Raw genomic sequence first — 27,800 nt, forward strand, 5'->3', positions numbered from 1 at the left:
TCACGACGCTCTTTTTCGTTCGACGACATTTTTCCAAATTTACGAAAAATTGACAGTGAAGCATGGCCAACGTGATCTATACACTCTTATCTGATTATAAGCGAAAGCTGAAGATATAATTCCTGAAAATTAAATTTCTACAGCGTTTTTTCCGTGATGCAATTTGATGTGACACACCCTTTAGTTCTCCAGTTCGCACTTGTATATATTGGGTTGGGGAAAAAAAATGTCGTATATTTTCAATATATGGCAACACTTAAACATATCTTGTGTTGTACTTATCGCATCGGGTCATACTATACGTCTATTTAAAGACGACAATCTGTTCTACAAGTGTCGTTTTGACAGTGTTGTGATTGTATAGCCATAAAAATAAACAGCCATAAGTTTGCTATAGAATCCGATAGATGAGGTTCTAACCTATCTTCCACATTGTCAAATACAGCTGGGAATGTATTTGCAGCTAAGTTATGACCAAAAGAGAGAGTCGATGTAGAGAAATCGATCAAATCACTTACATCCCTTTCATTCTAAGCCCCTCAATTATCATTTCATCGATAGTTGACATAAAGCAAGAGTTGAATCCGATAAAAACATCCGTAACATTCGCTGAATTGGTCCAGTTTTCTAATGGAAGGAAACATGACTATCCCGAGAGCAGCACCATCATATGTACACGTACAGCGCTAGTACAGTTGTATGTCTGTCCATGGTATTACCATGTACAGCGCTAGAACCATGCAAGCAACTCGGTACAACCGCTGCACCTGTACCGACCTGTTTTACCGCTGTACATGTCTACAGTTGTACTGTGCGCAGCGCCATAGACGGTTGGTGGTGGGTAGCACCTTGTAAACGTTCTTTTCATTGATTTTCTCTTAAGTTAATGACTCAGATTGGAAACTTGTTTGTTGTGTTTGATAGTTTAGATGCTAAATAAAACCCTTTTCCATTGAAATATTTGGTGAAACGCTGTACACGTGCAACGCTAGTACAGCTGTATGTCTGTCCATGATATTAGTATCTGGAATTTGTTAACTCTCGTTAAGCTGAGTGATCCGGATTAGCATGAAATCTTTTGATTTCATCTAACCGGTCACTCCAACGACAGCGTGCTCTGGGTAGAATCAAGGCTTTGCTTTCGGAAGAAATATACTCGAGGAGAAATTGTTGGAAACTGATCTATATATCTATTAATTTTACAGATTTATATACGTTTTCTGACTGCTTCTCCCGTTGTTGCTGACCATACCTCTGACCTCTAATCCACGTACACGGACTGCTCACTCAAATGCTTTGGGTTTGAGTGTGTTTTCGCTCATGAGTCTGCTTCCCGGTTGGAACGATATTGCGTGGCTCTGGAAAGGGTTACTTTAATCTCATCCAGTATCAGCCAATTATTCCTATTTGTGAAACCAATATCTTGCAGTGAGATTTTATCAAGAGACTATATTGAACGTTAATATCTCTTTGCCGGTTGAGGGAAGTGGTATGACAGACTTTTCATTTGAAAGATAAAATGTTTATAAATGATGTTTGTTACACACAGTCAATCCTAATATTGAGTATACTTCTCGTGCTACTTTGCTATTTTTGAGTTTTTCGGGGTTAAAAAGTAAATAATTAAATGCTACTTATATTCATCGTAAAATGGATCCATTTAACTCTCATGTAGTGATAAGAACAAAATTGTAAGGGGTTGTATCTACGACACCACCGCATATTTTTGACGTAGAACTACGCAATTATATAATGCAATCCACTTGTTTACCACTTCGAATATTATTTTAGAATGCATCGAAATTTTTGTAATAAATTATGTTCTTCGTTACAAATGAATTTAATGAACGTCCTTTCACGTTTGATATGATGCCTAGGAATACCAAAATATATGAACGGAAGAATTGTCAAACGATAATTGTATTTTACATTTCCCTCTGAAATTATTGCAAAACTCATGTTTACGTAGTTCTCGAACCGCGGAAGTTCATTTACCTCTAGTATATGAAATGATGGTTTTTCTAGGCTTCTCAGTTTAAAAGTACGTTTTAGGGAAACATATTCCGGTCTGCACAACGACAAGCGAGTACAAATGTACTCAACACCAAAAAATACCCACGACTTACCTGTATTTGCAAAGCGGATTCCCCAGGCACATTAATTTTGAAGTCCGTGTTAGGGAAACACAGCTCAGTGGGAAAAAACACCCCCGACTTGCATGTTTTGACAAAGCGGATTCCCCAAACACATTGATTTTGAACTCCGTGTTAGAGAAACACAGCTCGGTGGGATCAAAAATACCCTCGACTTGCAGGCCTAATTTGTGTCCTTTTATAAGGATCGGGGGACGATTGAGCTGTACGAATTCCAGTCAGCGAAGGCTGACAGAAGGCACCCGCAGGAAGCTCCAAGAAAATCACCAACAACCCAGAATCACTCCGAATACGACGGAAAACCACTACAGGGTTTTCTCATCACAGGCAACGTCACTCTAACAAATTACCAGACTGGCACGGCCATCTGGGAAACAAAGGCGGACCACAAACAACTCCAGACATCAACTACGAAACACGGATAACGTGAAACCTTGATAAAAATAAATTGAATGTTCACAGGATCACATGTATTATAGCGACTTTTACTCCTAGACAACCCTACAAAACTTTCTGCATTTGGGTAGACTATGGTTTTACATATTTCTACATTTATTTGTACATTTGCTTAAACTATGGGGACATCACATGTGCACATGGACAAACTATACAATACAGGGTACCTGGGGAGTGCGGTGAGGACACAAATTTCCCCACCGACTCCTTCTGCTTCTTTGCGGCGGATTCTCCGCCGGTTGATAGCTTCCAGCGAGTCCGTTGAAGTCGCGAGGGTACGGCGCAGCCTTTTCTCCGACGTGTTGGGTTCGCCGGGTTTCGCCAAGAAAGGAATTTCCCTAACAGTGTAAGCCAACGGAATATCGTTAGCATATTATAGTCCGTTAATTGCACAAATTTACCTGTTGTTTTATTAGCTTTTTTAAATTAATTGAGCGTTTATTTGTTTAATCAAGAACAATGATTAAACTGAAACAATTCGAATTTATTATCACAAAGACTCCACGTTATAAAGAAAACTTACAATTAACCGATCGCGAACAAAACGCACAATGGTTTCGCGATGTCGGACAGTTCTAAGTAAAATGGTCGAAGAACATTGTAGTCCTCAGATAAACCGCAGGGTATCTCGCGATTCAGAGCTCAAGCTCAGCCGAAGATAATTTCCCCAAAGCATTCCCTTGTGTGCATCTTGCTTCAACTAACCGTCCTTGAATACGACCTTCTCATTCCCCTCCCCAAACTCAAGGCCACGAAAGTAAGCGCTGCGCGAACAGACGCTCATTGGCCGAACAACTTTGGCGATTGAGCTTTCGCCCAGCTCCAGGGAGGTGGGATGGGAAATCTAAGCTCTCAAGTATACTTTCTGGAGTATCTTTTAGTTTACTTTCGGTTGTGACTTAGTACAGGTACACTGTAAATGTTTCAGTGTGAGTTTTTGAATTTAATTATTTGATATTTGAATAATTACTAACTATCCTAACCAATTAATAAATAAATAAAGAAATAAATAACTATATATATATATATATATATATATATATATATATATATATATATATATATATGTATATATAAATAATTATAAATACACAAAAATATTGTAAATGAACAAATTTAGAAATAAATAAACAACACTCAATAATTATGCACACCAATAATAAATAAGTAAATACATAATCCAAAAATATCACATGATGAAAACAGTTGTGGCAACTGTTACAAGAATTCATTTACAGTGAAAATAGTTATTAACGTTAACTTTGTTTCATAAAAACGTGAGCTGTTTTCTGATTTGGCACCCTTTTCGAAAGACGTCGTTCTACGTCAAAAATTAAAATGGTCACATTTCTACTTCATGTTTCAAATACAAACAAAAAATCTCCAATCAAGACGTGGCAAAATTGAGTGTACAGTTCAAGTTTTTCTTCAAAAAAAATTATAGGAGGTTGTGTCCAAGATACGACCGCATTGTTAACGTAGAACTACGCTGTTATTTTATATAAGTCGCTTGTCTATACCTTCGGATATTATTCTATAATACTGTGAAATTTTAGAAACAACTACTCAGTAGAATAATCTCTGAAATGGTTTTTTTCATTGTAGAATCAGTTGACGATAATTGATTTATGATTCATTCCCTCACAAAACAATACACTAGCTGATCGTATGTCGCAATTTATTTCATGTCAATGCATTGAAAATTTACCTCGAACGCTATTCCGGTGGTCTTTTTCGCAATTGACATAGACTCGGCTACAGTCGATTATATACATGTTGCATCAGCACCATTATTCCACATCTCATAACTGCATCAATATATCTTTGGCACCGCATGGAAACAACAACAATGACAACTCTTGCGAGTCTCAAATATTATGCTACATGTTATTTAGTATTGCCTCAAAGGAATCGCACCTCTAGGCATCGTTCGTACAACGTAAACCATACAGAGCCATACATTGGTGGCTTGAAACTACTAGGAATATTAACACTTCTCATCATTTTGCGCTATTCTCAAAAGAAACGCTTCTGTTAATATTGCTGGTCTCGAAAAAAGTTGCATTACTTTCTCATGCTCGAGAGAAATGCAGCTGTCACCCTTAGTGGAGGAAGTTTTGCTACTGGCAAGCGAAATCTAATCACATACAAAATTCCAGAACGACACTTACTTTCTTGGTGACTAAACAAGCGAAATAAACTCTTTTTGTTAATAACAACCTCGAAAACATCAGCAATGCTTCATTATGATCGCAAATGCAATCCGCGTTGAAGGCGGTTTTGCGACTGGCACGCGAACCCAAATAAGTTATAACATTCCAGTAAGACATTCAAGATGCTTGGTATTCCCCAAATAATGTTTTGGCGCACAACTTGAACGCCTGCTTCGCCATGACGTGAGTTTAATACATTGATGCATTCTCAAAGGCACCAACGACGCGCCGAAATCGCACATCGCGTGCATTATTAGATGACGCTTGCCTCGAAATTTTATTGCCCCTGGCGAAGCGTTCGTTTTTTGCAGGGCTTGAGCCTGCTTTCCTCTTCTTCTTGCTCATCACACACTACGCGAAGCGTCCAATTTATGACGCAGAAAGAAAAACACACGATACGAATAACGCAAAAAACGAACAGAAAAACCAAACGACGATATCCAAGTTGGATTACCACTGGTGGGGTCCAATCTTAGATCGAAGCACAGCGAAAGCCAAGTGAACTGGATTGCTGAACAGTCCGATGCCGAATGAAAGTTTGTCTCTGCGAGATCCACTGTTTATACTCTAAGCAAGTATTTCCCTTCATTCTTCTACTTTTCCTTCGTTCACGAAGACTTTAAATCCTACGATTTCCCCTCCGTTGGTCGTCGATAAGTTGCTCGTTATTGACAGCTCTGTTCGGGAAAGCACACAAATGGACAGAACAAATGAATGGAAAAATGGAAACGCTTAAAGTTTTCATGAATTTTAACCACTTACAAACCAGGGGATTATAATGTATAGCGTATTAAACAAATCTTACGGAATTTCCGATTCGTTTAGCATGTTAATCGACAAAATCCGTTCGCGGCAAAAATAGTTATTAACGTTATCTTTATTTCATAAAAACGTGACCTGTTTTCTGACTTGACACCCTTTATGAAAGACGTAGTTCTACGTCAAAAATTGAAATCAGTTCATAAATATTAACAGATAACAAAAATCAATCCCCTAGTATTTGGTATTCTTCCTGCAAGCGCTGAGGCGAGATTTCTGGTCACTGTAGACGGAAATGCCTCCCAGATCTCCGTAATCGTTGTTTTGAATTCCGCTTTATTTTAATTTTTAGGTGGTTTATTTTTAGCTTGCCCTGTAATCTGTTTGTATGTTTGTATGTTTGTATGTTTGTATGTTTGTATGTTTGTATGTTTGTATGTTTGTATGTTTGTATGTTTGTATGTTTGTATGTTTGTATGTTTGTATGTTTGTATGTTTGTATGTTTGTATGTTTGTATGTTTGTATGTTTGTATGTTTGTATGTTTGTATGTTTGTATGTTTGTATGTTTGTATGTTTGTATGTTTGTATGTTTGTATGTTTGTATGTTTGTATGTTTGTATGTTTGTATGTTTGTATGTTTGTATGTTTGTATGTTTGTATGTTTGTATGTTTGTATGTTTGTTTTTTTTTTTTTGGCAAGGAGGTGGAGATCTTCATAGACTCCCCGTCGCCATGTTGACTGGGTAGTGTGAGATTTTTACTCACTAAAACCACCTCCTTGTACTTCATGCCTGGCCCCCCGGAACCACCATTTGGTATTACTTCGGGAGGGGGCTGTGCTCATGCACTCATTTCTCTAGATTTGCTATGCTGAATCTTTGCTCGTCCCTCCATCTTCGTTGGAGCGTCGTCAACATTTTTGTTATTGCACGATTCACTGCATTCCACGTACTTTCACTTTCGCACATCTTTTGGACGATGTTCTGAGCATTTAGGGTTGATCTGCTAGCGAGGAACATTTCTTCCCTTTCAATAGAAAAACGGGGGCAGTCGAAAACCACGTGTTCTGCTGTCTCCTCTATTGTGTTACACTCTGGGCAAAGCGGCGAACTTGCATGGTCGAATCTGTACAAGTACCATCTGAAACAACCATGACCGGATAGGAATTGCGTCAGGTGGAAGCTCACTTCTCCGTGTTTTCTTTCTACCCACTTAGTGATGTTAGGGATCAAGCTGTGGGTCAATCTACCGTTAGGCGTGTTGTTCCACTCCTGCTGCCACTTTCTCATGGAGCCAGCCCTTGCTCTTACCCGCACTTTTCTGTTACTCTGCACGCTTTCTGTTCTCTGTTTGTAACACATGTCGTCTTCGGCCAGAGTGAGATCGATCGGGATCATTCCGGCTATGACACAAACCGCATCCGCAGATATAGTTCTATAAGCGCTCGCTACTCTCATCGCCATTATTCGGTATGTTCTAGTCAGCAGCTTGCGATTTTGTTGGCATTCAAGCGCTGCTGTCCAAACTGGACCGCCATATCGGAGTATTGATGTTGCTACACTGGCCAGGAGGGGTCTCTTACAACTGCTAGGCCCCGCGTTATTCGGCATAACTCTAGCTAGCGCCGCGATGACTTTGGCCGCTTTCGTGCATGCGTATTTAACATGACTCTTGAAATTTAGTCGGTCGTCGATAATCACCCCAAGGTATTTCAGCTCACGTTTGGAGACGATAGTATGCGCACCAACATTGATCTTCGCTTGCTTTACAACTCTGTGATTGCTGACCAACACCATTTCGGTTTTGTGATTTGCTATCTGCAACTTAGCCTCTTTCATCCAATTTTCCACTATCTTTATCGCCTCTGTAGCCAGCATCTCGATTTCCTCACGAGTCTCGCCTGTCACCGTCAGGGAAATATCATCGGCGAAGCCGGTAATCTTCACTCCTGTAGGAAGCTTCAACTTCAGCACACCATCGTACATCCCGTTCCACAGCGTTGGACCCAAGATGGAGCCCTGAGGGTCACCCGCTGTTATATTCAATGCCTTCTGTCCCTTCTCTGTGTCGTAAGCCAGAACCCTGTTTTGAAAGTAGCTTTTGAGGATCTGGCACACATAATTCGGTACCTTCATTCGGTGCAGTGCTTCGGCAATAGCTTCCCAACTGGCGCTGTTGAAAGCATTTTTCACGTCAATCGTTATTATAGCGCAGTATCGATCGCCGCGTCTATTCTGTTTTAAGGCTTTTCTGGCTGCTTCGGCAACTAACAGGATGGCATCCACCGTGGATTTATATTTCCGGAACCCGAACTGCGTCTTCGAGAGTCCGTTGTCACTTTCTGTGCACTTCGTCAACCTGTTCAGAATTATCTTCTCCAGCAGTTTTCCGAGGGTATCCAGTAGACAGATGGGCCTATAGGAAGAGGGTTCCCCTGGCGGCTTTCCTGGTTTTGGCAACAGTACCAGTTTCTGCTTCTTCCAAATATCTGGAAAGCATCCTTCATCCAGACACTTTTGCATCGTTGCTCTGAAAAGATCTGGATAGGCTTCAACCGCGGCTTTGTGGGCCACATTTGGGATTCCGTCGGTGCCAGGTGCTTTATTCACTTTCAGTTCTTTTGCCGCCGCCAGCAGCTCTTCTGTGGACACTCTCTCGACGTGTTCTTCATTTTCACTATATGGTGTTGCTGGCCAGCTCGTTGGATCATGCTGCGGGAAGAGCCCTTCTACAATATTCTTCAACCGCACCGGACAGCTTTCACTGGGTGTCGATGAACCTTTAATCTTTGCCATCACCACCCTATATGCATTGCCCCAAGGGTTCGCATCGGCATCGCGGCATAGTTCTCTGAAGCAGTTTATCTTACTACGTATTATTTCATGCTTAAGGGCGGCTTTTGCTGTTTTGAGTTCTTCCCTGCGCTCTACTCTGTCGATAGCATTTCTGGCCCTTTGCATCCTCCTCCTGGCTCGGAGACAGTTCGACCGAAGGGAGTTAATCGTCTCGTTCCACCAATGAACTGGGCGACGTTCGCCTTTCGGTATTAGTTTTCGTGGCATGGTAACGTCACATGCTCTCACTACCAAATTTGTTAGTTCGCCGGCACTAAGACTGGTGACTGTTCGCTCCTCTCGGAGTGCTTCAATGAACAAATTCTTGTAGAATTTCTTCGACTTCCACCTGCGACCTTTTGTTTTTATACTTCTTGTTTTAGATGAACTCTGACAGCGCACAGTGTAGCGGATTGCTTGATGGTCGCTGTGAGTGTAATCATCACATACTCTCCAAATTTACTGCCAACATCGGACTGCAGAAGGTAACATCGATGATTGATTCTCGACCGTTTCTATGGAAAGTGTTGGTGTAGCCTTCGTTGACCAGTCTCACATTCAGTTTCGCCAGGGCTTCCAGTAGACTAAAACCCCTCGCGTTGGTAAATCTGCTCCCCCACTCCACTGCCCAGGCGTTGAAGTCTCCACCGATGACTATGGGACTCCGTCCGATGAGCTCTTCTGTTAGGTTATATAGCATCAGATCAAACTGTTCTATCGTCCATCTCGGGGGGGCATAGCAGCTACATACGAAGATTCCATTTATTTTGGCTATCACGAACCCTTCGTATGTATTGGATACCACTTCCTGGATGGGGTATCTTCCCATCGTCGATAGTGCAGCCATTCTAGCTTTATCGGTCAACCAGTTTCCGTTATCTGGAGGTACTTGATACGGCTCTGCTATGATCGCCACATCGCATTTGGTTTCTGATGCGGCTTGCGATAGCAATTGTTGCGCCGTGTCGCAGTGATTCAGGTTTATCTGGGTTACCTCCATTTGGTTATTGCTGCCATCGCCCTTTTATAGACCGGGCATCTCGATCCCCCTGTGGCGTGGTCTTTTTCTTCCTCCGTCGTGCAGAGCATGCACCTTGGGGGCTTAGTACAATTCTTTGCCAAATGCCCCTTGTCGCCGCATCTTATACAGAGCTCCGATCTGTCAGGTCCTTTACAGTACTTTGCTTGGTGGCCAAAGTCCATGCACTTGAAACACCTAGATACTTGCTGGATAGCTCTCAGGGAACACACCGTCCATCCGACTTTCATCTTACCAACCTCCAATAGCTTGCTAGCTGCGGTTCTTGGCAGTCTTAAGGTTGCTATTTGAGTATTTCCAAATGCTTTCCTCAGCCTGATTGATATGGCGACTTCTCCCAGCTCAAACTGTTCATTCAGGGCTACTCTCAATTCTGTATCTGTAGTGATCTCATCCAGGTTTCTACATTCTACAACTGTTTCTTGGGACAGAGCTCTCACTTTCGCTGTTTCGCCCAAAGATTTCTCGACAAGCTCTTTATAAGTTGAGCTTCTAATCGTTGGGTCCTTCTTCAATTCGAACAGCAATTGTCCATTTTGAGTTCGCCTTACTTTGGCCACGTTTTCTCCGAGATTTTTCATGGACGGATCCTCTTTAACTTTTCGCAAAATCTCAGCATATGTTGCAGCGCCCGCTGTAGCCACAATCAGAGCGTCCGGCTTTGGCCTCTCCAGCCTAGGCTTTAATTTTTCTTTCTTCTTCTCTTCTTTTTTCTTTCTTTCGATCTTTTTCCACTCATTTATCTCTTCGTTGTTCTGTTTGCTTTCACCATTAGCCACTTCGCTACCATCTTTCTGTTTCTTTGCTGCCCTTTTCTCTTCAGGAGTTAGTCTTTTTCTTTTCGCGGTTAACGGGGTACTGTCACTCATTGGTGTCGAGATCGCTTCTATCGGCTTACTCTGCACATTCTCTTTCAGTGCGTTCTCCGCCTTTTCAGCTTTTGCTCTCCAGAATTGTTGCTCGCGTTCGGCTGCTGCAAGCGCCGATTTGATTTTAATCGTCAAGGTCCTTATGACGGCGTGAACGTTACTGCGAGGCTTAATGTACTCGTAGAGTTCATCAGATGCCCTTTTGGCCTCACCCAGCTTAGTTTTCTCGTGTTGCAGGTTTGGCTGCTCTCCGATGTATTTATCGCTTGTGGATTTGGTGCTGGTGGTTGGCTCAGCGGCGGAGATCTCATCACCTGTCCCCTTCTGGCAAAGATGCCTACCTCTTCGATTTCGCTCTCGATTTCTGTTGAATTTGTTTGGAAACTCATTTTTGTTGTTGGGTCCCAACTCCGGGCCGCTATCTCCGCTCGTTGCACATAGTCGCTATCAGTGATCCCATGGTTATCTATGCAAGCAGTGAGGCCATGCAGGGGGTTGACACGGTCCTTCATGGGGACCGTGTTCAGAGCCAGATCAGCGCAAGTCAGGAATGTGACATCTGACGCCTAGTACCTAGTGCCTGAGCCTAGACGAGCATCGAACGTACCCGAAGACTTGCCAAGTTATTACCGGGACGGGGGCAACCGCGCTATTAGCCCACACGCCGTTTCAGGAAGGTGTCACCCTTCCTTACTCAGGGAACAGGATAGCACGATTGTCAGCCTTTAGCGTCGAAAGTAATTCTCATCCTTAACATGTCCGTTTTCCGTGTCGTACCAGTATGTCGTAATCAGGACTGGAGTCAACCCTGATGTGCTCGGCACTCCCTACGTTGCTCCTGTACGCGGTATTTCCCCCGTGCAATCTCCATAGGCTTTACCGCGCCCTTACTCGCGTTGTCACCCGATTAGTCGCCTTCTACGACAGGGACAGGGACCAAGACCCGAAGTGCTATTCTAGGCCGGCAGCTCCACGGCCATGTTTGTATGTTTGTATGTTTGTACGTTTGTATGTTTGTATGTTTGTATGTTTGTATGTTTGTATGTTTGTGTGTTTGTATGTTTGTATGTTTGTATGTTTGTATGTTTGTATGTTTGTATGTTTGTATGTTTGTATGTTTTTATGTTTGTATGTTTGTATGTTTGTATGTTTGTATGTTTGTATGTTTGTATGTTTGTATGTTTGTATGTTTGTATGTTTGTATGTTTGTATGTTTGTATGTTTGTATGTTTGTATGTTTGTATGTTTGTATGTTTGTATGTTTGTATGTTTGTATGTTTGTATGTTTGTATGTTTGTATGTTTGTATGTTTGTATGTTTGTATGTTTGTATGTTTGTATGTTTGTATGTTTGTATGTTTGTATGTTTGTATGTTTGTATGTTTGTATGTTTGTATGTTTGTATGTTTGTATGTTTGTATGTTTGTATGTTTGTATGTTTGTATGTTTGTATGTTTGTATGTTTGTATGTTTGTATGTTTGTATGTTTGTATGTTTGTATGTTTGTATGTTTGTATGTTTGTATGTTTGTATGTTTGTATGTTTGTATGTTTGTATGTTTGTATGTTTGTATGTTTGTATGTTTGTATGTTTGTATGTTTGTATGTTTGTATGTTTGTATGTTTGTATGTTTGTATGTTTGTATGTTTGTATGTTTGTATGTTTGTATGTTTGTATGTTTGTATGTTTGTATGTTTGTATGTTTGTATGTTTGTATGTTTGTATGTTTGTATGTTTGTATGTTTGTATGTTTGTATGTTTGTATGTTTGTATGTTTGTATGTTTTTATGTTTGTATGTTTGTAACATGTTTGTCTGTAGCGCTGACCCATAGAAATTTGACCCCCTTCCTGTTGACCGATTGATCTGAAATTTGGAACACACCTTTATCTCTGTAGTCATTATAAAACTGCGTTTTTCATGATCTTGAAAATCCAAGATGGCGGCCGCTACAAAATGGCGGATCACATATTTTCTCAAAACCTCATCAAAATGGGTTATCCAAAACCCCATCAATATGGGTATCAATTGAAAGGGCTTGACTAGTAAAATACGATTATTTATGATAAATGTAAATCCAAGATGGCTGCCACTACAAAACGGCGGACTACATATTTTCTCAAAACCTCATTAATTTGGGTATCAAATGAAAGGGCTTGACTAGTAGAACACGATTATTTATGAAAAATGCAAATCCAAGATGGCTGCCACTACAAAATGGCGGACTACATATTATGTCTCAGATTTTTTTTTGTAAGCGGACCTTACACGATCAATATTATTGACAATATGATACATTTGAGAGCATAATGACAGCTGAACACAACCGACGATGCAGAAATTCGGATTTTCTGATTTTCGATCATCAATATCGTGACATTTCATGTAAATCCATGATGTTTACGTTTTACCGCACGGACTTCGAGACTGAGTTGCCAGATTTGCAAGCTTGCATTTCATGCAAGACATTTCATTTTTGTTAGTCTTGTTTGCGGTTGCAATTAAATTTTATTAACTTCAGAAATTCTAGGAAGCATAAATGAAATTGTTTGGTTTCGAAAACTGATACTTTCAATGGCAAAATATGGTACTACATTACAAATGCAATACAAGTACAAATCAAAATCTCAAAGTAAACTGACAATGCGACGTAGAGAGAGTGGATGAAACGTAACAGAGTTTTAGGAGTTTTTTTTATCGTTCTGGATTCAATTTTTTTTTTTGCGCTAGGAAAAGGGGCAGCCACTTTAGTCTAAGTTGTGTGTTTCTTAATATTCTGCTATCAGATTTGGAGAATGAGAAGATCTGGGAAAATCACAGGCGGAAAAAAACGTGCGTGTAGGGTCAATATGATCTATAAATTATATATGAGGGGCTCAAAAGGAAAGGGGTGTAGGTGACTTGATCGATTTTTCCACCATCAACTTTTTCTTTCGTGAATAGTTCAGCTGCAAAAACGTTCCAATTTTAGTTTGATACAGAACCGATAATTGAGGATCTGACCAATCGTTCACATTGTCAAATAAGCTCGGAATATGTTTGCAACTAAGTTATGACCAAAAGTGGGATTCGATGAAGAGAAACTCGAATATGTCACTTACACCCCTTTTTTTCTCAGCACCCCCCCCCCCCCCCCAAATAATCTTATTCTTAAAATAAAAATATTCGTTAGCAATATAGCTTGCACATATTTTCACAAAAAAATAAAACTGACATATCTGAAACTGAAAGGAGCCTGTACGAAAATTGCGTCTGAAATTGATTTTATATTATAACTAGCTGACCCAGCAAACTTCGTCCCGCCAAAAATTTGTATTTTGTTATCAATACCTTCAAACATTCACGTTTTCTTACTATGAGCAAGTCCAATCGCAGAACTGTTGATTGATTGATCTTCTATTTGACTCCGTTGAATTTAGTTTTCACCCTAAAATTCCTAGTATTTCTAACAAAACTCATCATTATAATATCAGACTGTTTTCAGACACAATTCTCGTTCAAGATTTTTCAACCACTTGTAAATAACATGTTTCTCCGTTACATGGAATAAATGTTTTATACAGAAAATATGATAAAATAAAGACAGCCCTAAATCGGACAATTCCTTCCTCCAGTTCTGCTCTTATCAACACATCCGGCGATCCTTTTCTTGGTACAGATAGAAGAAGATATAGGAGTGCGTTTCATCACATTAAAATCCATTCCCAGTTCCGAACAAAGATCAATTTCGCTAGTGCAAACATCAAATGGACTAACAACACTTGTCACTATGCAATTGTAGAACATATGGGAATTTAATTTTCCGAATTTTCCCTTTTTCCTTCAGAGTTTTCCGAAAATTTTCAATTGTCATGTTTGGTTGGAATATTTTTGGTTGAAATATGTGTAATATTTTTATGGGACCCCCTCTTCATTCCAGAGGAGGGAGGGGTATAGAAATTATAGAAACTTTTCTTATACTCAAAAACCCTCACATCCCAAATTGTGCTTGATTAGTTCTCGAGTTATGCAAAAGTTTGTGTTTCGTTTGTATGGCAACCTCCCTTAAAGAAGGGGGGGGGGAGTGTATTCACCATAGACAACTTTCGTGCCCCGTAAACCTTCACATACCAAATTTGGTTTCATGTACTTGATTAATTCTCGAGTAATGCAGAAATTTGTGTTTCATTTGTATGGCAGCCCCGTATGCTGCGTATGCTGTGCTGTATGCTGCTCTCCGGACAGTACCAGTTAAGTATAGATGAGAAAAAATTTTAACCCCTCTGGTACAACACAGATTGGCAACACTTCTTCTTCTTCTTCTTCTTTAATGGCACTAACGTTCCTAGAGGAACTTCGCCGTCTCAACGTAGTATTACTTGCGTCATTTTTATTAGTACTTAGTTGAGATTTCTATGCCAAATGACACGCCTTGCAATGCATTCTGAGTGGCAAGCTCTAGAATACGCGTGATCACAGTGCAAGTCGGAGGAAATTTCTTTGACGAAAAATTCCCCCAACCAGAACGGGAATCGAACCCGAACACCCGGCATGTTAGTTATGACGCTAACCACTCGGCCACGGGAGCACAGATTGGCAACACTGCTTCATACGGATGAGACGAAAACCAATCTCTTTGAATTGGTTGGAAGACAGATTATGCAGAGGAAACCAGTATCTGTGATAGACGATCATATTTGATGAAAAAAAATCCTCCTACGCATATGTTCGAATTTCAACAATGACAGAGTTACAGAACTTTTTTTTTTGTTTCGGACTCTATTGCTTCAAACTGGCTCTACATTAAAAAGTACGCTACGGAAGACGATTCTGATGCTTTCATTTGAAAGATGAGAAAATTTAGTACAGGATATAGTAGCGGAACAATTAAATGAGTGAATTTTAATAACATTTTGGAAGTAAAACACTTAAAAGTTAATAATTTTTAATGTGTTATTATTAATTTTATCCTAAAAAATTATATTAAACTAGATTGTTTCTATCAATTAAAATTGTATATAATTGAATCACATAAAATCGAGTCTGTATATAATCGAGTCTGACCTGTACTGTATTCTATTAGTCAAATCATTTCATTTGATACCAATATTGAGAGGATCGCAAAAAATACATAGTCGACCATTTTGTGGCAGCGACCATTTTGAATTTATGTTGTTCATAGTGTAGTGTATTCTCCAAAGCAAGCGGCGACCAAATTGCATTTTTCAAGATCATCGAATACGCAGTTTTATAATGACAGTAGAATTGAATGTATGTTCCAAATTCCAGATCAATCATTCAACATGAACGGGGTCAATTTTCTATTAATGTGGAGCAACCCAACAAACATTCAAGCTGAATGAAACCATTCAAAAAGTAATTAGTTGTTTCGGGACTGCGCCCATCTTGAAATTGGATTTTTCATTATCTGCTGTTCTACTAGTCCAGAACTTTCTTTTGATACATTTTTGGGTATTTTTCATAAATAACTATGTTCTACTAGTCAAGCCTTTTCATTTGATTCCCATATTGATGGGGTTCTAAGAAAATAGGTAATCCGCCATTTTGTAGTGACCGCCATCTTAGATTTACATTTTTCAGAGGTAACTATATTCTACTAGTCAAGCCCTTTAATTTGATACCCATATTGATGGGGTTGTGAAAAAATAAATATGGCGCCATTTTGTAGTGGTGGCCATTTTGGATTTGAATCTTTCATAAATAACTTTATTGTACTGGTCAAGCCCTTTCATTAGATACCCATATTGATGGGGTTTTGAGAAAATATGTAATCCGCCATTTTGTAGTGGCCGCCATCTTGGATTTGAATCTTTCATAGATAACTGCATTCTACTAGTCAAGCCCTTTATTAGCTATTCAATATAGAATTATTATACAAATTATTCAAAATTTCCGAAAATCAAAAATAAAATACTTCGGATAATCGAATCCCGGATAATAGAGTCTCCGGATAATCGAATCCGACCTGTACAAGGGTTTTTTTTTTATTATTCGATAACATTTCTGAACTGATTTAAATTCTTTATTTTAAGAAAAACTCGAACTGTACACCCAATTTAGCACCGCCTGAATTGAAATTTTTTTTGTTTGTTTTTTAAACATGAAGTAGAAATGTGACCATTTTATTTTTTTATCACTGCATGGAAGTAAAAAGGATCGATTTTACGATGAATATAAGCCTTGAAAAACTGAAATATGACAAATCAACACTGGTGTACACCCAATTTTGCGATTAACTGTGGCTAGAGAACATCAGAGAACATAATCGAAAATCAGTACTCCCGCTCGCTATTTGCCATAAAATATGCTTAAGATTTTATGGGATCATTGTGATAAATCCAAATCCAGAAAACTAAACTACTTATTTATTTCACCAAAACATGAGTTGTGTTCTAAACCAGTTGCATTCGAATAATTTCGGTAAACTCAAGGCGCTTATATCAATGTATAACAGGTGAAGCAACATCATCACTTTAATAAGAAGGGGGTTACGGTTTGTGGAGCGGGGGTTGTTTGTTTTGTTATTGCTAAGATACGCTATTTTTGCATTTTCACATGCGAGAGCGTGGGAATGAGAATGAAATTCTACAAAATCATCCCTTCTTTTTCACATAAATTCGCAAAAGCTGAACATAGTAGGCATCGTTCAAATAAGCGTCGTAGCAGTTTGTAGAGAGCCGCCGGCAGCGTTCTGATGCTGTTTGTAAACAATACCGACAGCAATTCCAATATGGCTGAAAGTGCATTTCATATGATTGTTTCACCTGGTATATATAGAGGCGCCTAGGGTAAACTCGTTCACCGCCAGTGGTAGCTCCCTCGGTTTGTTGATATTGATTGCGGTCGACCAACGTACACAGAAATCTACACAGGTATTCTATCCTGGTTTTGTTTGTTCATATATATTGCATATTTGTGTAAAAATATGTCTTTTTTTCAATTTCATGAAAAAAATAATGTGAGTCTCATTCATACAAAATATATAAACGATTTTTCGTGCTTTTTGTCGGGACCTACGTTCCACTGCTGGTTAAGCCTACCAGTGGTTATTAATTTACACTTGGTAATAGTTATTTTTTCGTTTATTCAGCAAGTTCATTTTTCTTTACTGAATTTTTCCACCGAATTGCTAAAAAGTCAGTGCAAAACTTCGTGAATTTTAATTGTTGCCATACCTTCGGTCATCGCTGATGTACGTTGGTAGTCGACAACAACAAAATGTTTACGTCAGGCGATTGTCGACTGGTTATTTATCGGCAAGAAGTTGTCAGAAAAGCAAATGTTCTGTGTGTGTAAAAGCAATGTTTGTTGGCTGCGAGATTCTAATTATGTTTACGATTGCATTAAGCAAATAATTTAAGTTTTAATTCGTAATCTTTTACGTAGTGTTTCGTAAAGAGCCGTAATTATCAACGGGTAATTTCGGATAAACTTCGTACACTAGAGCTGGAATATGTATCATGGATTATAACTCATACAACAACAAAGTTTAGTAAGTAGAAACCTCTCTTCTAAGGAAAATAATTGTTGAATTTAAATACTGTTTTTATTTAAGTTCTGCTCCAAATCAATCAGTGCCGATTGCATCTGATTTCTTTCCGCCAAGTTCTTCGACAGCATACTTGAAAGTTTCAAACCCTGCGCTAGTTTTGAAACATGAATCTATTAACGCCGGATCACACAGCGGAACAGCAACGCCACCGGTTAATTATAGTCAAAATGCGCCACAATACAGCGAACACAATATGCAACAGCCAGATCAAAAACACGGCTATTACACAAAGCCTTTGGATCTGCAGATGATATCCAATCCTTACTTAGCACACCATCAGCAACAAATCGGGCATCAGAACACCAATTTTCATTTGACTCACGAATATCATCACGAGCATTCCAACGCGTCGACAATTAGTTCGAGCATAGACCAGCAGCAGCAGCAGTCGTACAGCACCCATCAGTCGCCTATTCCTCCCGGTGCCAGTCCGGTTGTTCACCAGCACCCGGTGTTGGTTCCGCCAAAGGTGGGTTACGATTGTGGAACATGTTCTAAAAATTTTGACACCAAGGTGAAACTGGAAAAGCATTTTCGAACACACACCGAAGAACAATCATTCCAATGTCGAATGTGCGATAAGAAATTTCGAAGCCAGAACACATTGACCTGTCACGAAAAAGTGCACGGGGAGAATGGAGTGGATAATAATTTTTCTTGCGTCACTTGTGGGAAAGTTTTCAAAGCCGAGGATAAATTGCTCGTTCACATGCGTCTTCATACGGGTGAAAAGCCGTATCAATGCAAGATTTGCTTCAAGTGCTTCAATCATCAATCGAACCTGATAGCTCACTCTCGGACACATGAAACGATAAAAAAGGCTATCAAGTGTGATCGGTGCAATAAAATTTTGGACAACGAGGAGCGACTTGCGATCCACATGAGATTGCACACCGGCGAAAAACCTTACAAATGTTCTTATTGTGATAAAAGATTTAACCACAAGAGTACTGTTTGTACTCACGAAAAAACGGTGCATATTGCTTCGAACGCTTACAAATGCGAACGATGCCATAAAACATTCAATCAGAAGTGTCAGCTTCAGTACCACGAAAAGCTCCAGGAGCCACACGTAATTGCGTGCTCTATGTGCGAAAAGGTAAGTTGGTTTGCGTTGATGTGTGCTTGAATTCAAATTTTAATCGCCATTGCAGGTCTTTTGTTACAATGCAAGCCATAAAGAGCACATGTTCCGGGTGCATTTCCCGCGGAAGAAAAAAGAACGCCCGGCTGGTCCTGATGGTGAAGGAAGTGGGCGGAACAAATTCAAATGTAATGTGTGCGATCGCAGATTCTACTACAAACGAGCTCTCGAAATGCATATGGGAGTTCATGATGCATCTTTGGATGTAAATGTGCTTTACTTCTCGTGCAACTACTGCCCGGAAACGTTCACCGATGAAGAGCCTCTGCTGCAGCACGAAGCGGAGCATGTGGCGAATAACACAACGGATTTTATGGAGAACATGAAATCATTGGAACAATCGGAAGACCCGGAATTTGGGCAAGTGCTGGGGAAATACCGCTGCCCACTTTGTTTCAACCGTTTCGAAGATCTGCCTGCGTTACAGGAACACCACCGGACACACCTCTGCTCCAAGCCGAAGGAATGTGACAAATGTCAGCCAACTCTTGCCGATGATTATGATTTCACGAAGAGCACCTATGACGAAAAGGACGATAACTGCGCCACACAGTGCCACATCTGCGAAAGGACACTTCAATCATTCGAACTTTTCCAGAATCACTTCCACTACCACACGTCCCGGGTTCCCTTCTACTGCTTCCAATGTCGGGAGGAATTTCCCGACAAGAAAGAGCTCTATGCGCACACCAAAACGCATGCTCCGAGGGATGCCGAGTCGTACACCTGCGAGATTTGCGCCAAAGTGTTCTCGACCAAGGGTAACTTTAGGCGTCATTTGAAATCCCACGAGGCGGTTAGGGCCTTCGCCTGCGATCGGTGTTTCAAACAGTACGACTACAAGAGTGCGCTAGATTTGCATTTGAAAAAGGCTCATGGGATCGAATATTCCTGAGTTATGATGTGTTTGTTTCGGGTTGGCCTTCGAACAAAATTCGTGTTGTTCCTTAGCTACCGTTTAGTTTTCGAACTTTTCTTAAGTTATACTGAGAAAAAAAAAACAATAAATTGATTAATTTCTAATGCATTTGTTTCTAGATTCTTATTCTACTACTAGCTAACCCAGCAAACTTCGTCCCGCCCATTTACTTGATTAATTCTCGAGTAATGCAGAAATTTGTGTTTTATTTGTATGGCAGCCACCCCTAAGAGAGGGGGGAGGGGTATCTAACCACCATAGAAACATTCATTGCACCCTAAAGTTTCCATATGCCTAATTTGGTTTAATTTGCTTGATTAATTCTCGGGTAATGCAAAAATTTGTGTTTCATTTGTACGGCAACCCCCTCTAAGAGAGGGGGAAGGAGTATCTTAACACCATAGAAACATTTATTGCATCCTAAAACCTCCACATGCCAAATTTGGTTTCATTTGCTTGATTAATTCTCGAGTAATGCAGAAATTTGTGTTTCATTTGTATGGCAGCCCCCCCTTTGAGTGGGGGAAGGACTGTCTAACCATCATAGAAACATTTATTGCACCCTAAAACTTTCACATGCCAACTTTGGTTTCGTTTGCTTGGTTAATTTCCGAGTAATGCAGAAATTTGTGTTTCATTTGTATTGCAGCCCCCCCTTAGAGAGGGGGGAGGGGTCTCAAAATATCACGAAAACCTTCCCCGGCCCCAAAAACCCCTACATACCAATTTTCATGTCGATCGGTTCAGTAGTTTCCGAGTCTATAAGAATCAGACAGACAGACAGACATCACTCCATTTTTATATATATATAATAATAAAAATAATTATATATATATATATATATATATAAATATATATATATATATATATATATATATATATATATATATATAATATATATATATATATATATATATATATATATATATATATATATATATATATATATATATATATATATATATATATATATATATATATATTAATGCATGTAATTCATACCTGAGCATCTGTTCACAATGGAGGTGCGGCTCAAAACAGCGGCTAATCATTGACCTTGTGTCAGCGTGGGATTCTAAACAGAGCTGTGAATGATGGTCCTCCGGCGACACAGGGGATTGATGCAGATCCCCTGCAAGCCATCCGTAAAAATTAAAAACACAGGAAAATTCACAAATAAATTCTAGACAGAACAATCGGACTATACCCAATCAAACAAAAAAATTAAAAAGAATGCAACACTTTCAATTGTGTCAAACTTTTTATTACATGGTTTGATGACGGCGATTGGTTGGTGCAGTCGAAATGCATCGCAATGAACCACGAGACGTACATTAAAGCGGTCACCGGCCTGATGTTTTTCGGCGGCAAGTTTCGCCTGGCAGTGATGTCCATATCCTCTGTGTAGCGAAGAGAAACTTGAATTCACCCACCCACTCTGTCGTCCTCAACGAGAACGCTCCTCTTTGGTATATAATCACCATATTTCTAGTTACTCGCAAAATTGAGTAGACAATCTTTTTAAGCATATTAATAATACACACATTTAACTAACTATGCACAAGAAAATTACTTTTTTTCGGCGGTTTGTGACGTCAACATCAAACCACTACTCGTGCAGTGTTAGTTTTTGTTTTTTGTAGATGACGGATTTCGCGCCAACTCGACCAGATGTTGGCATAACCCTCTCAGAGCCTCATGAATCTTTCTGGGCGTGAAGACCTTACCTAATTAAGCAACTTGGCATACTTAGTTTTCCGAAAATTTACCTAGACTAACATATCGCAGTGGTACAATGCTCCTACAGAAGAACATATGGAAAGGGCTAAATATTTTTTTTTTTTTTTTTTTTCTCTATTATAGTGATTTTCAGCACATTTCGGCTGGTTCGTCACTTTTACTTCCATTTTTGGAAGAATGTCGGGAGTGAGAATTGAACTCGTGATCTCTGCGTGAGAGGTATGGATGTTACCACTACGCCAGATCGCCTCCCTGGCTAAATATTTATTTTTGATCATTTTTTATATTTTTTTTGCTCGTAAATGATAAGTCCTACAAAAAAGTAATCCATGGAAAAGTTTTAGGAAAATAATAGAATTTAAAAAAAATTGTTTTTGAAATCCTGCACTGAAAAATCGATTTCAAGAACAAAAAGTCGATATTCTCAAAATGGTCATCTCAGATTTTGATGAAATGGTAGATAAATATGTGCCCAGAAAGTTTCATCAAGTTCTGAGAGGGTCATGCCAATCCCATAGATGAGTTGGCGCGAAATCCGTCAGATGTTTGAAAAAGTGTTTATCAATATAGTAAGGGTGCTCATACACTGTTTGACCGAAGCCAAATATTTGACTCTTTTTGACATATAAAATTTGGTCAATGTGTACTGATCAAATATATTCTACACAAAACACGACAAGCAAATATTCAATTATAGGATGCCTAAAATATTTTTTCAGTCTGTTCTTCGAACCTGTCGGTACATGGTTAGGTTACCTTGAATATTTCAGTTGATTTTTTCCATGTCCGGTGTTTGATATTGTTTACTACTGTTGAAAATTGAAGAGTGGCGAACAAAGTAGTGTTTGTACAAATATCAAATCAAACCTTATCTGTCAAAAAATATCAAATATTTGACCTCCGGGCAAACAGTGTACGGCCACCTTAAGTAAGAGGAACGAAACAGATATTGTTACACGTACAGTAATAATAAGTAAGACTTGTCGAGGGAAGACATTGCGAGAAATAGGAGCTGCTGTCGGAAGAATCCACTTAATTCCTGTTGATTTTCTGTTGATTTAATTTCTGTTGATGTGGGACAACCCTGCAGATAAACATACAAACATATTTACAGTAGGTAATGCTAAATAAAACCGTTTGAAAGTATAGTATAAAAACTGTTTTTATGTTTTAGATTTTTTGATTATTTTACATAATCCATTTTTATGGGCATTTAAGTGCCCATTCTATCAAATTCCGTTCAAAACTCCTATTCATATTGAACGAGAAAAGTGTCACCCACATCTGGGTGACGGGGCCTCCCAAGAAATACACCCGTCACCCAGATCTGGGTGATGGGGCGTTCAAAGTGTTAAAGAACAGAAGTGGCTTTCCGCTCTAAACTGTTTTCGAGCGGTTATCGGTCCGATGTCGACCGAGCGCCATAAAGTGCTACAAAAGTGCCGAAATCTAATCCCGCTTTGCCCCCCGCAAGCAGCACTGTCTATAGTTTCAGCTATAAATGAACTCGATACATCAACTGAGCGAAACGGCATCACTGCAAGTATTGTTTTTTCTCTTTCTCTCCGAACTTTCATTTAAAACAAAACAGAAAATGTATCGAGAATCAGATGTCGTAAGTACGAGAAGTTTTTCAATTAGGTTACGATTTATTGTTTTATATTATATTTTTTCAGTTTGTTCACATGGTTTCACCAGATTGGGCCGCCTACATGATGCAGAATTCATTTGCCGTGCAGCAAATAAGACAGCAACACCAAGCAATTGGTCGGTATACATGCCTCCTCCGATTTGGAATCCTGATGGAGCTGGAGTATCTGGGATGGTTATGCTATCACCTATCACCTTCAGGGGTAAGGTAAATTTCAATGTATATAGTTTTCTTCGATATTTGCTGTGAATACAATTTTCATTTCAGTGAGGCCACAGTACTTCAATTAAGTAGTTGTTGGTTCACACTCGAACGTTTCGTGGTCTTCGGATGGGACACATGCTTCCGCATACAAATGGTTTCACCAGAGTGGACTACCCACACGATGCAGAATCCATTGCCGTGCAGTAAATAACAGCAGCATCCAGCAGTTGGTGGCCACCCACTCCTGCCCCTCACCACGCTGTAAAAAAACAATATCTGAGCACATCCGTAAAATTATACGCAATTATCGTGATACGACGAGAAATACCGTCACGATAGCAAGTATATAGTGCGGTAAAATATGAATTGAATCAGATATAATTTAATCAATTAATGTTTTGTTTCAGTGATGCAGTATGCAATATGCAATATGCTAAAAAAGATCATAGAAAATCATACATATTGTATGTACAATTAAATGTAATGTGTAATATATTTGTTTATATTTATAAAGAAATAAATAATTCCCATCAACGGTCTATTTTTTGTAATCACTTTTTATTCTCATTATCATGAAAAACAAAATAAAACCATAATAGAGTCGAGTAGTTTTTCGGTCGGTCGACGCGGTGCCAGATTGGCACAGTGTTGGCCCGTAACTGGTTGTCAAATACGAAGGATAGGTCGACAAAATCATTGCAAAATGGCACGATATCAGTATCGTTGTCGACACCATTTGTTGGGATCAACCTGACACAACAAAGTAGACTGGGTTTCAATTCACCCAGCAGCAGGGATGGTAAAAAATCACATTCAACGATCAATGAATAAGTATATCCCTCTAGTCGGATATTTTTAAATCACCCCCAGCAGGCGATGCTCTTTTATTCTTCATATGTACACAGAGAGAATACTTGGAACGGTGAGCTACCAAGATCTCAAAAAAGCAATATGAAAGCGGAATCCCCACTGCTTGCACTCTCGAAACATTACTTCTACTACTCAAGTTTTATCGTGAGTGCAAGCCACAAACGGTTAATCCCATTCCATAGAGCGGATGATGAGTTCTTGATCGGAAAGTGTAACAAGAGACGATCAACTGAAATCTTACGACACTCGTCGAGGGATTTTTAATTCTCTATTGCATTGTCCGCAGTGAGTGGCTGACTCCGGCTCGTGTCGATTTTATTTTGCTGTCGTCTCCCGCCCGATGAACAGCAGACGGGTAATGGATGCAAGTGATTAATTTTATTACCAGCAGATTTGGGCGAATCTCATCCCGCCCAAAATCGTTTTTAGATACCAATAATTCTGAACATTCACAGTTCTCTCCAAATAATTTTTCCAATAGTAATTCAATTAGTGACTTCACGAAACACCTTTCGAATTCGATTGAATGTCAGACCCTTTCTTATTTTGTAGATAAAACGGATCACATATTTGATTAATTCAATTCTGTGTGGTTACGTTCTTCGTTGCGAATAAATGTAATGAATTAGTATGGACGTATTTTATTCATATATCGTGGACTTCCGACATATCTGGCAGTAGATTTATCGAACGACTAATGTTTTTTATATCCCTTCAAACTTGTTGCATCTCTCAAGTGTACATACTGCTTTGACCGCAGATTTGCATGGTTAAATCTGGTTAATTTCAGGTATTCAGTCTTCATTTTGTCGAATGAATACTGTTGGCAAAATAGGTATCGCAGCAAATGATTATCAACATCCTACCTTATCATCAAACGGTATGCTAAGAATTTCAGTGAACTGACGGCATTGGAATATATGCTTTGTGGGGACCACACAATTATTATCAGAGCTGATAAACACCCGACTGGAAGTCATGAACATCAATTCAATGTGCCCAAGATAAATTTATCCTTTAAAGGTCTTTAATCTTTCTAAAGATGATCATATGGAATATATTCCAATGTCGTCTGGAATAACCTATCCAACACCTTATGATCGTAATATTGTTTTTGCTATTATTCTGATGTTTCATAACACGGCACTCTATTGATTATTCGCCGAAAATGAATAAAAAATATCCTTGAAGTTAGCCTACGGTTTTTGTAGCAGTGCAATATGGTGAGCCAGTCTCAGGATAAGAAAACATTTAAAAATAAAGGTTTTTTTTTTGAATGAATCAATAGTAAAACAAAACGTCAAAAAATTACTCAGCTTTGTGATAGCAGAGAATCATTATCCATTTGAGTTGTATGAGTATTCGCCCCCCCCCCCACACTAACTGTGGATAGTCTAACTGCATACAAATTATGTAGAGTTTTTACAATCCAAAAATTTTATGAGTAAATATTTACGTGCTTACACAAAAAAAACACATGTTGACATAATTGCGCTAATTTATGTTTTTTGATTAATTCAAGGTAATCAAGGTCTTTTCTAGCCACCAGTTTACTCGGGCCCGAAAAAAGAGGTCTGTATTTGGGCTGGCGGAAAAATATATCTCGCAAGACCACGTGTTCGATGTCGTAATAGCCTTGGCCAATAACGCATTTACATTAACTCATAAAATTAGTGATTTGAGGGGGATTATTGTTTGTAGTCTCTTGTAGATTAATTTAAATACCATCTGAAAAATCCTCTGTGAAACATTAAACATTAAAGTCGTCCTATCTGCTGTAGCGCATTTTTTTATTTTACCCAGTTCCATCGAAGTAAACGCACTCGGAAAGGAAAATTGAACGCCCGGACGAGAGAGCGAGAATCGTACGTCATAGAGACACTCATTCCCATGGAGCAAATTCTTGTTAGGAGTTGTAAACAAAACGAGGACGGAGAGTAACTCAATTATTCGAACTACTTTCAGTCTAGCAATGCTTTGGTCAACTCAGAGTTACCAAGAGAAAATCATTTGGTTATGATGGGTGAGGATTAATAGTTAGTCGCAGTTTGCACAGATTGCGATCTGTGCAGTTTGCGATTAATCGTAAATCACATCATGCTCCCTTGTTTTCCATCCTTGCCCAGCAGTGTGGTTCGCTGAAAAAAGTGAACCGAGGTGAAACATGCGTGTGGATTACATTTCGAATGAAATTCTACTCTTCAGTTTAATCTTCAGTGTACTCCTCAGTGTGGCAGAATGCGGATCAGCGCCATTCAGCGCTGGACACAGGTTTTCGCACACTGGAACTCACAAGAGTAAAGAGAGTGTGACTCACTCGCAACAAGATTTCTCCCAACTAGCGCACACTGGCTTTTTATTTATTCGCCGGTGGAAGGGAAAAGCGCATGGTTTCTCTTTGGTGAGTGCTGATTGACTTGGTGAGGTTAGGCATGGAACTCGCGCGTGGGTGTATCATATCATTGAAAATGCCATCACTGCCTGGATGTTCCGGAAGACGAAGATCGACAAATTTACTAAAAGTGTGGCAGTCGATCTATGGGTGCGTCCAATTCAGCAACACTATTAACAGACAAATATATGAAGAAGAATGCCTCCAAAAGCGCCTGCTGCCCTTTCTCCGTTCCCACGAAGGTGACACTCTATTTTGGACTGATCTGGCGTCGTGTCATTACGCGAAACCAATGATGGAGGGGGACGAAGCCAACGATGTTATTTTTGTGCCGAAGGAGGCAAATTCACAAAAACAGGCCAGAGCTTTCCCCTATAAAAAATTTCGGAAACGGAAAACAATAAAGATCTTCAAAAACGACCAGGATTTGAGTGGATGAAAGTGTGTAAGAAAAATGGCGCAAGTGTTGCACAGGATTTGATGGGTAGCGTTAAGTCCAAGGTGCGGGCATTTAGCCTAGGAAAGGAAGTTGAATATACTAGCTTTGCAAGAACATAGTTAATATGTGTTTATTTATTTCCTGAAAGTTTCGAAAATATCCAACTTAAAATTAATTTTTGGTGATTATTTTTGTCTGTTGTATTTTTTTCTTTCGATTACGGTAACTGCTGCGGCAACAAACACGAGTTGGGTACAGCTTTCGTCGTTATTAGGCTGGCCAATCAACGAAAAAATATGCAGATTGCAGAGATGCGAGGCCACTTCTTCAACATCAGTATCAACCCTTATCCAGGTAGCACCGATGACGATAAAGTAGAATTTCACCCGCAGCTAGAGCGTGACCACAATCGCTGCCCAAAACATGACATCAAAATCGCTACGTTACCATCTCAGACACCCGCAAGTACCGAACGCTGCTGCAACATAATCGCAAAGTCTTAAAGCTGCCTTACTGGGGGTGGACGAACTGAATGTGGCTCAACCTCGATGAATGCTGGAACACTC

At 39.5% G+C, this 27,800-nt stretch overlaps 1 protein-coding gene and 1 long non-coding RNA gene across 2 annotated transcripts; both read left to right on the forward strand.

Annotated features, from left to right (window-relative positions):
* The first annotated feature begins 17,589 nt into the window (after nt 1–17,589).
* Nucleotides 17,590–20,006, forward strand: LOC129776742 (zinc finger protein 883-like). Its single transcript, XM_055782566.1, has 3 exons — nt 17,590–17,815; nt 17,879–18,974; nt 19,030–20,006. The coding sequence occupies exons 1-3, from the start codon at nt 17,784–17,786 to the stop codon at nt 19,912–19,914; spliced, it is 2,013 nt and encodes a 670-aa protein (XP_055638541.1). The 5' UTR covers nt 17,590–17,783; the 3' UTR covers nt 19,915–20,006.
* Nucleotides 20,007–23,199: 3,193 nt separating this feature from the next.
* LOC129776743 (uncharacterized) lies at nt 23,200–23,826 on the forward strand. Its single transcript, XR_008743157.1, has 3 exons — nt 23,200–23,293; nt 23,355–23,531; nt 23,597–23,826. It is a non-coding gene; the product is annotated as an uncharacterized LOC129776743 (long non-coding RNA).
* Nucleotides 23,827–27,800: the final 3,974 nt, after the last annotated feature.

The sequence above is a fragment of the Toxorhynchites rutilus genome, chromosome 3 (genome assembly GCF_029784135.1).
Source record: "Toxorhynchites rutilus septentrionalis strain SRP chromosome 3, ASM2978413v1, whole genome shotgun sequence".
Classification (NCBI taxonomy): Eukaryota; Metazoa; Arthropoda; class Insecta; order Diptera; family Culicidae; genus Toxorhynchites; species Toxorhynchites rutilus.

Excerpts from the sequence above, each read along its gene's own strand:
- LOC129776742 (XM_055782566.1), top strand. The coding sequence starts at position 17,784 with ATGGATTATAACTCATACAACAACAAAGTTTA. Across the intron at positions 17,816-17,878 it reads TCATACAACAACAAAGTTTA|TTCTGCTCCAAATCAATCAG; the intron begins GTAAGTAGAAAC and ends TTTTTATTTAAG. Across the intron at positions 18,975-19,029 it reads CGTGCTCTATGTGCGAAAAG|GTCTTTTGTTACAATGCAAG; the intron begins GTAAGTTGGTTT and ends TCGCCATTGCAG.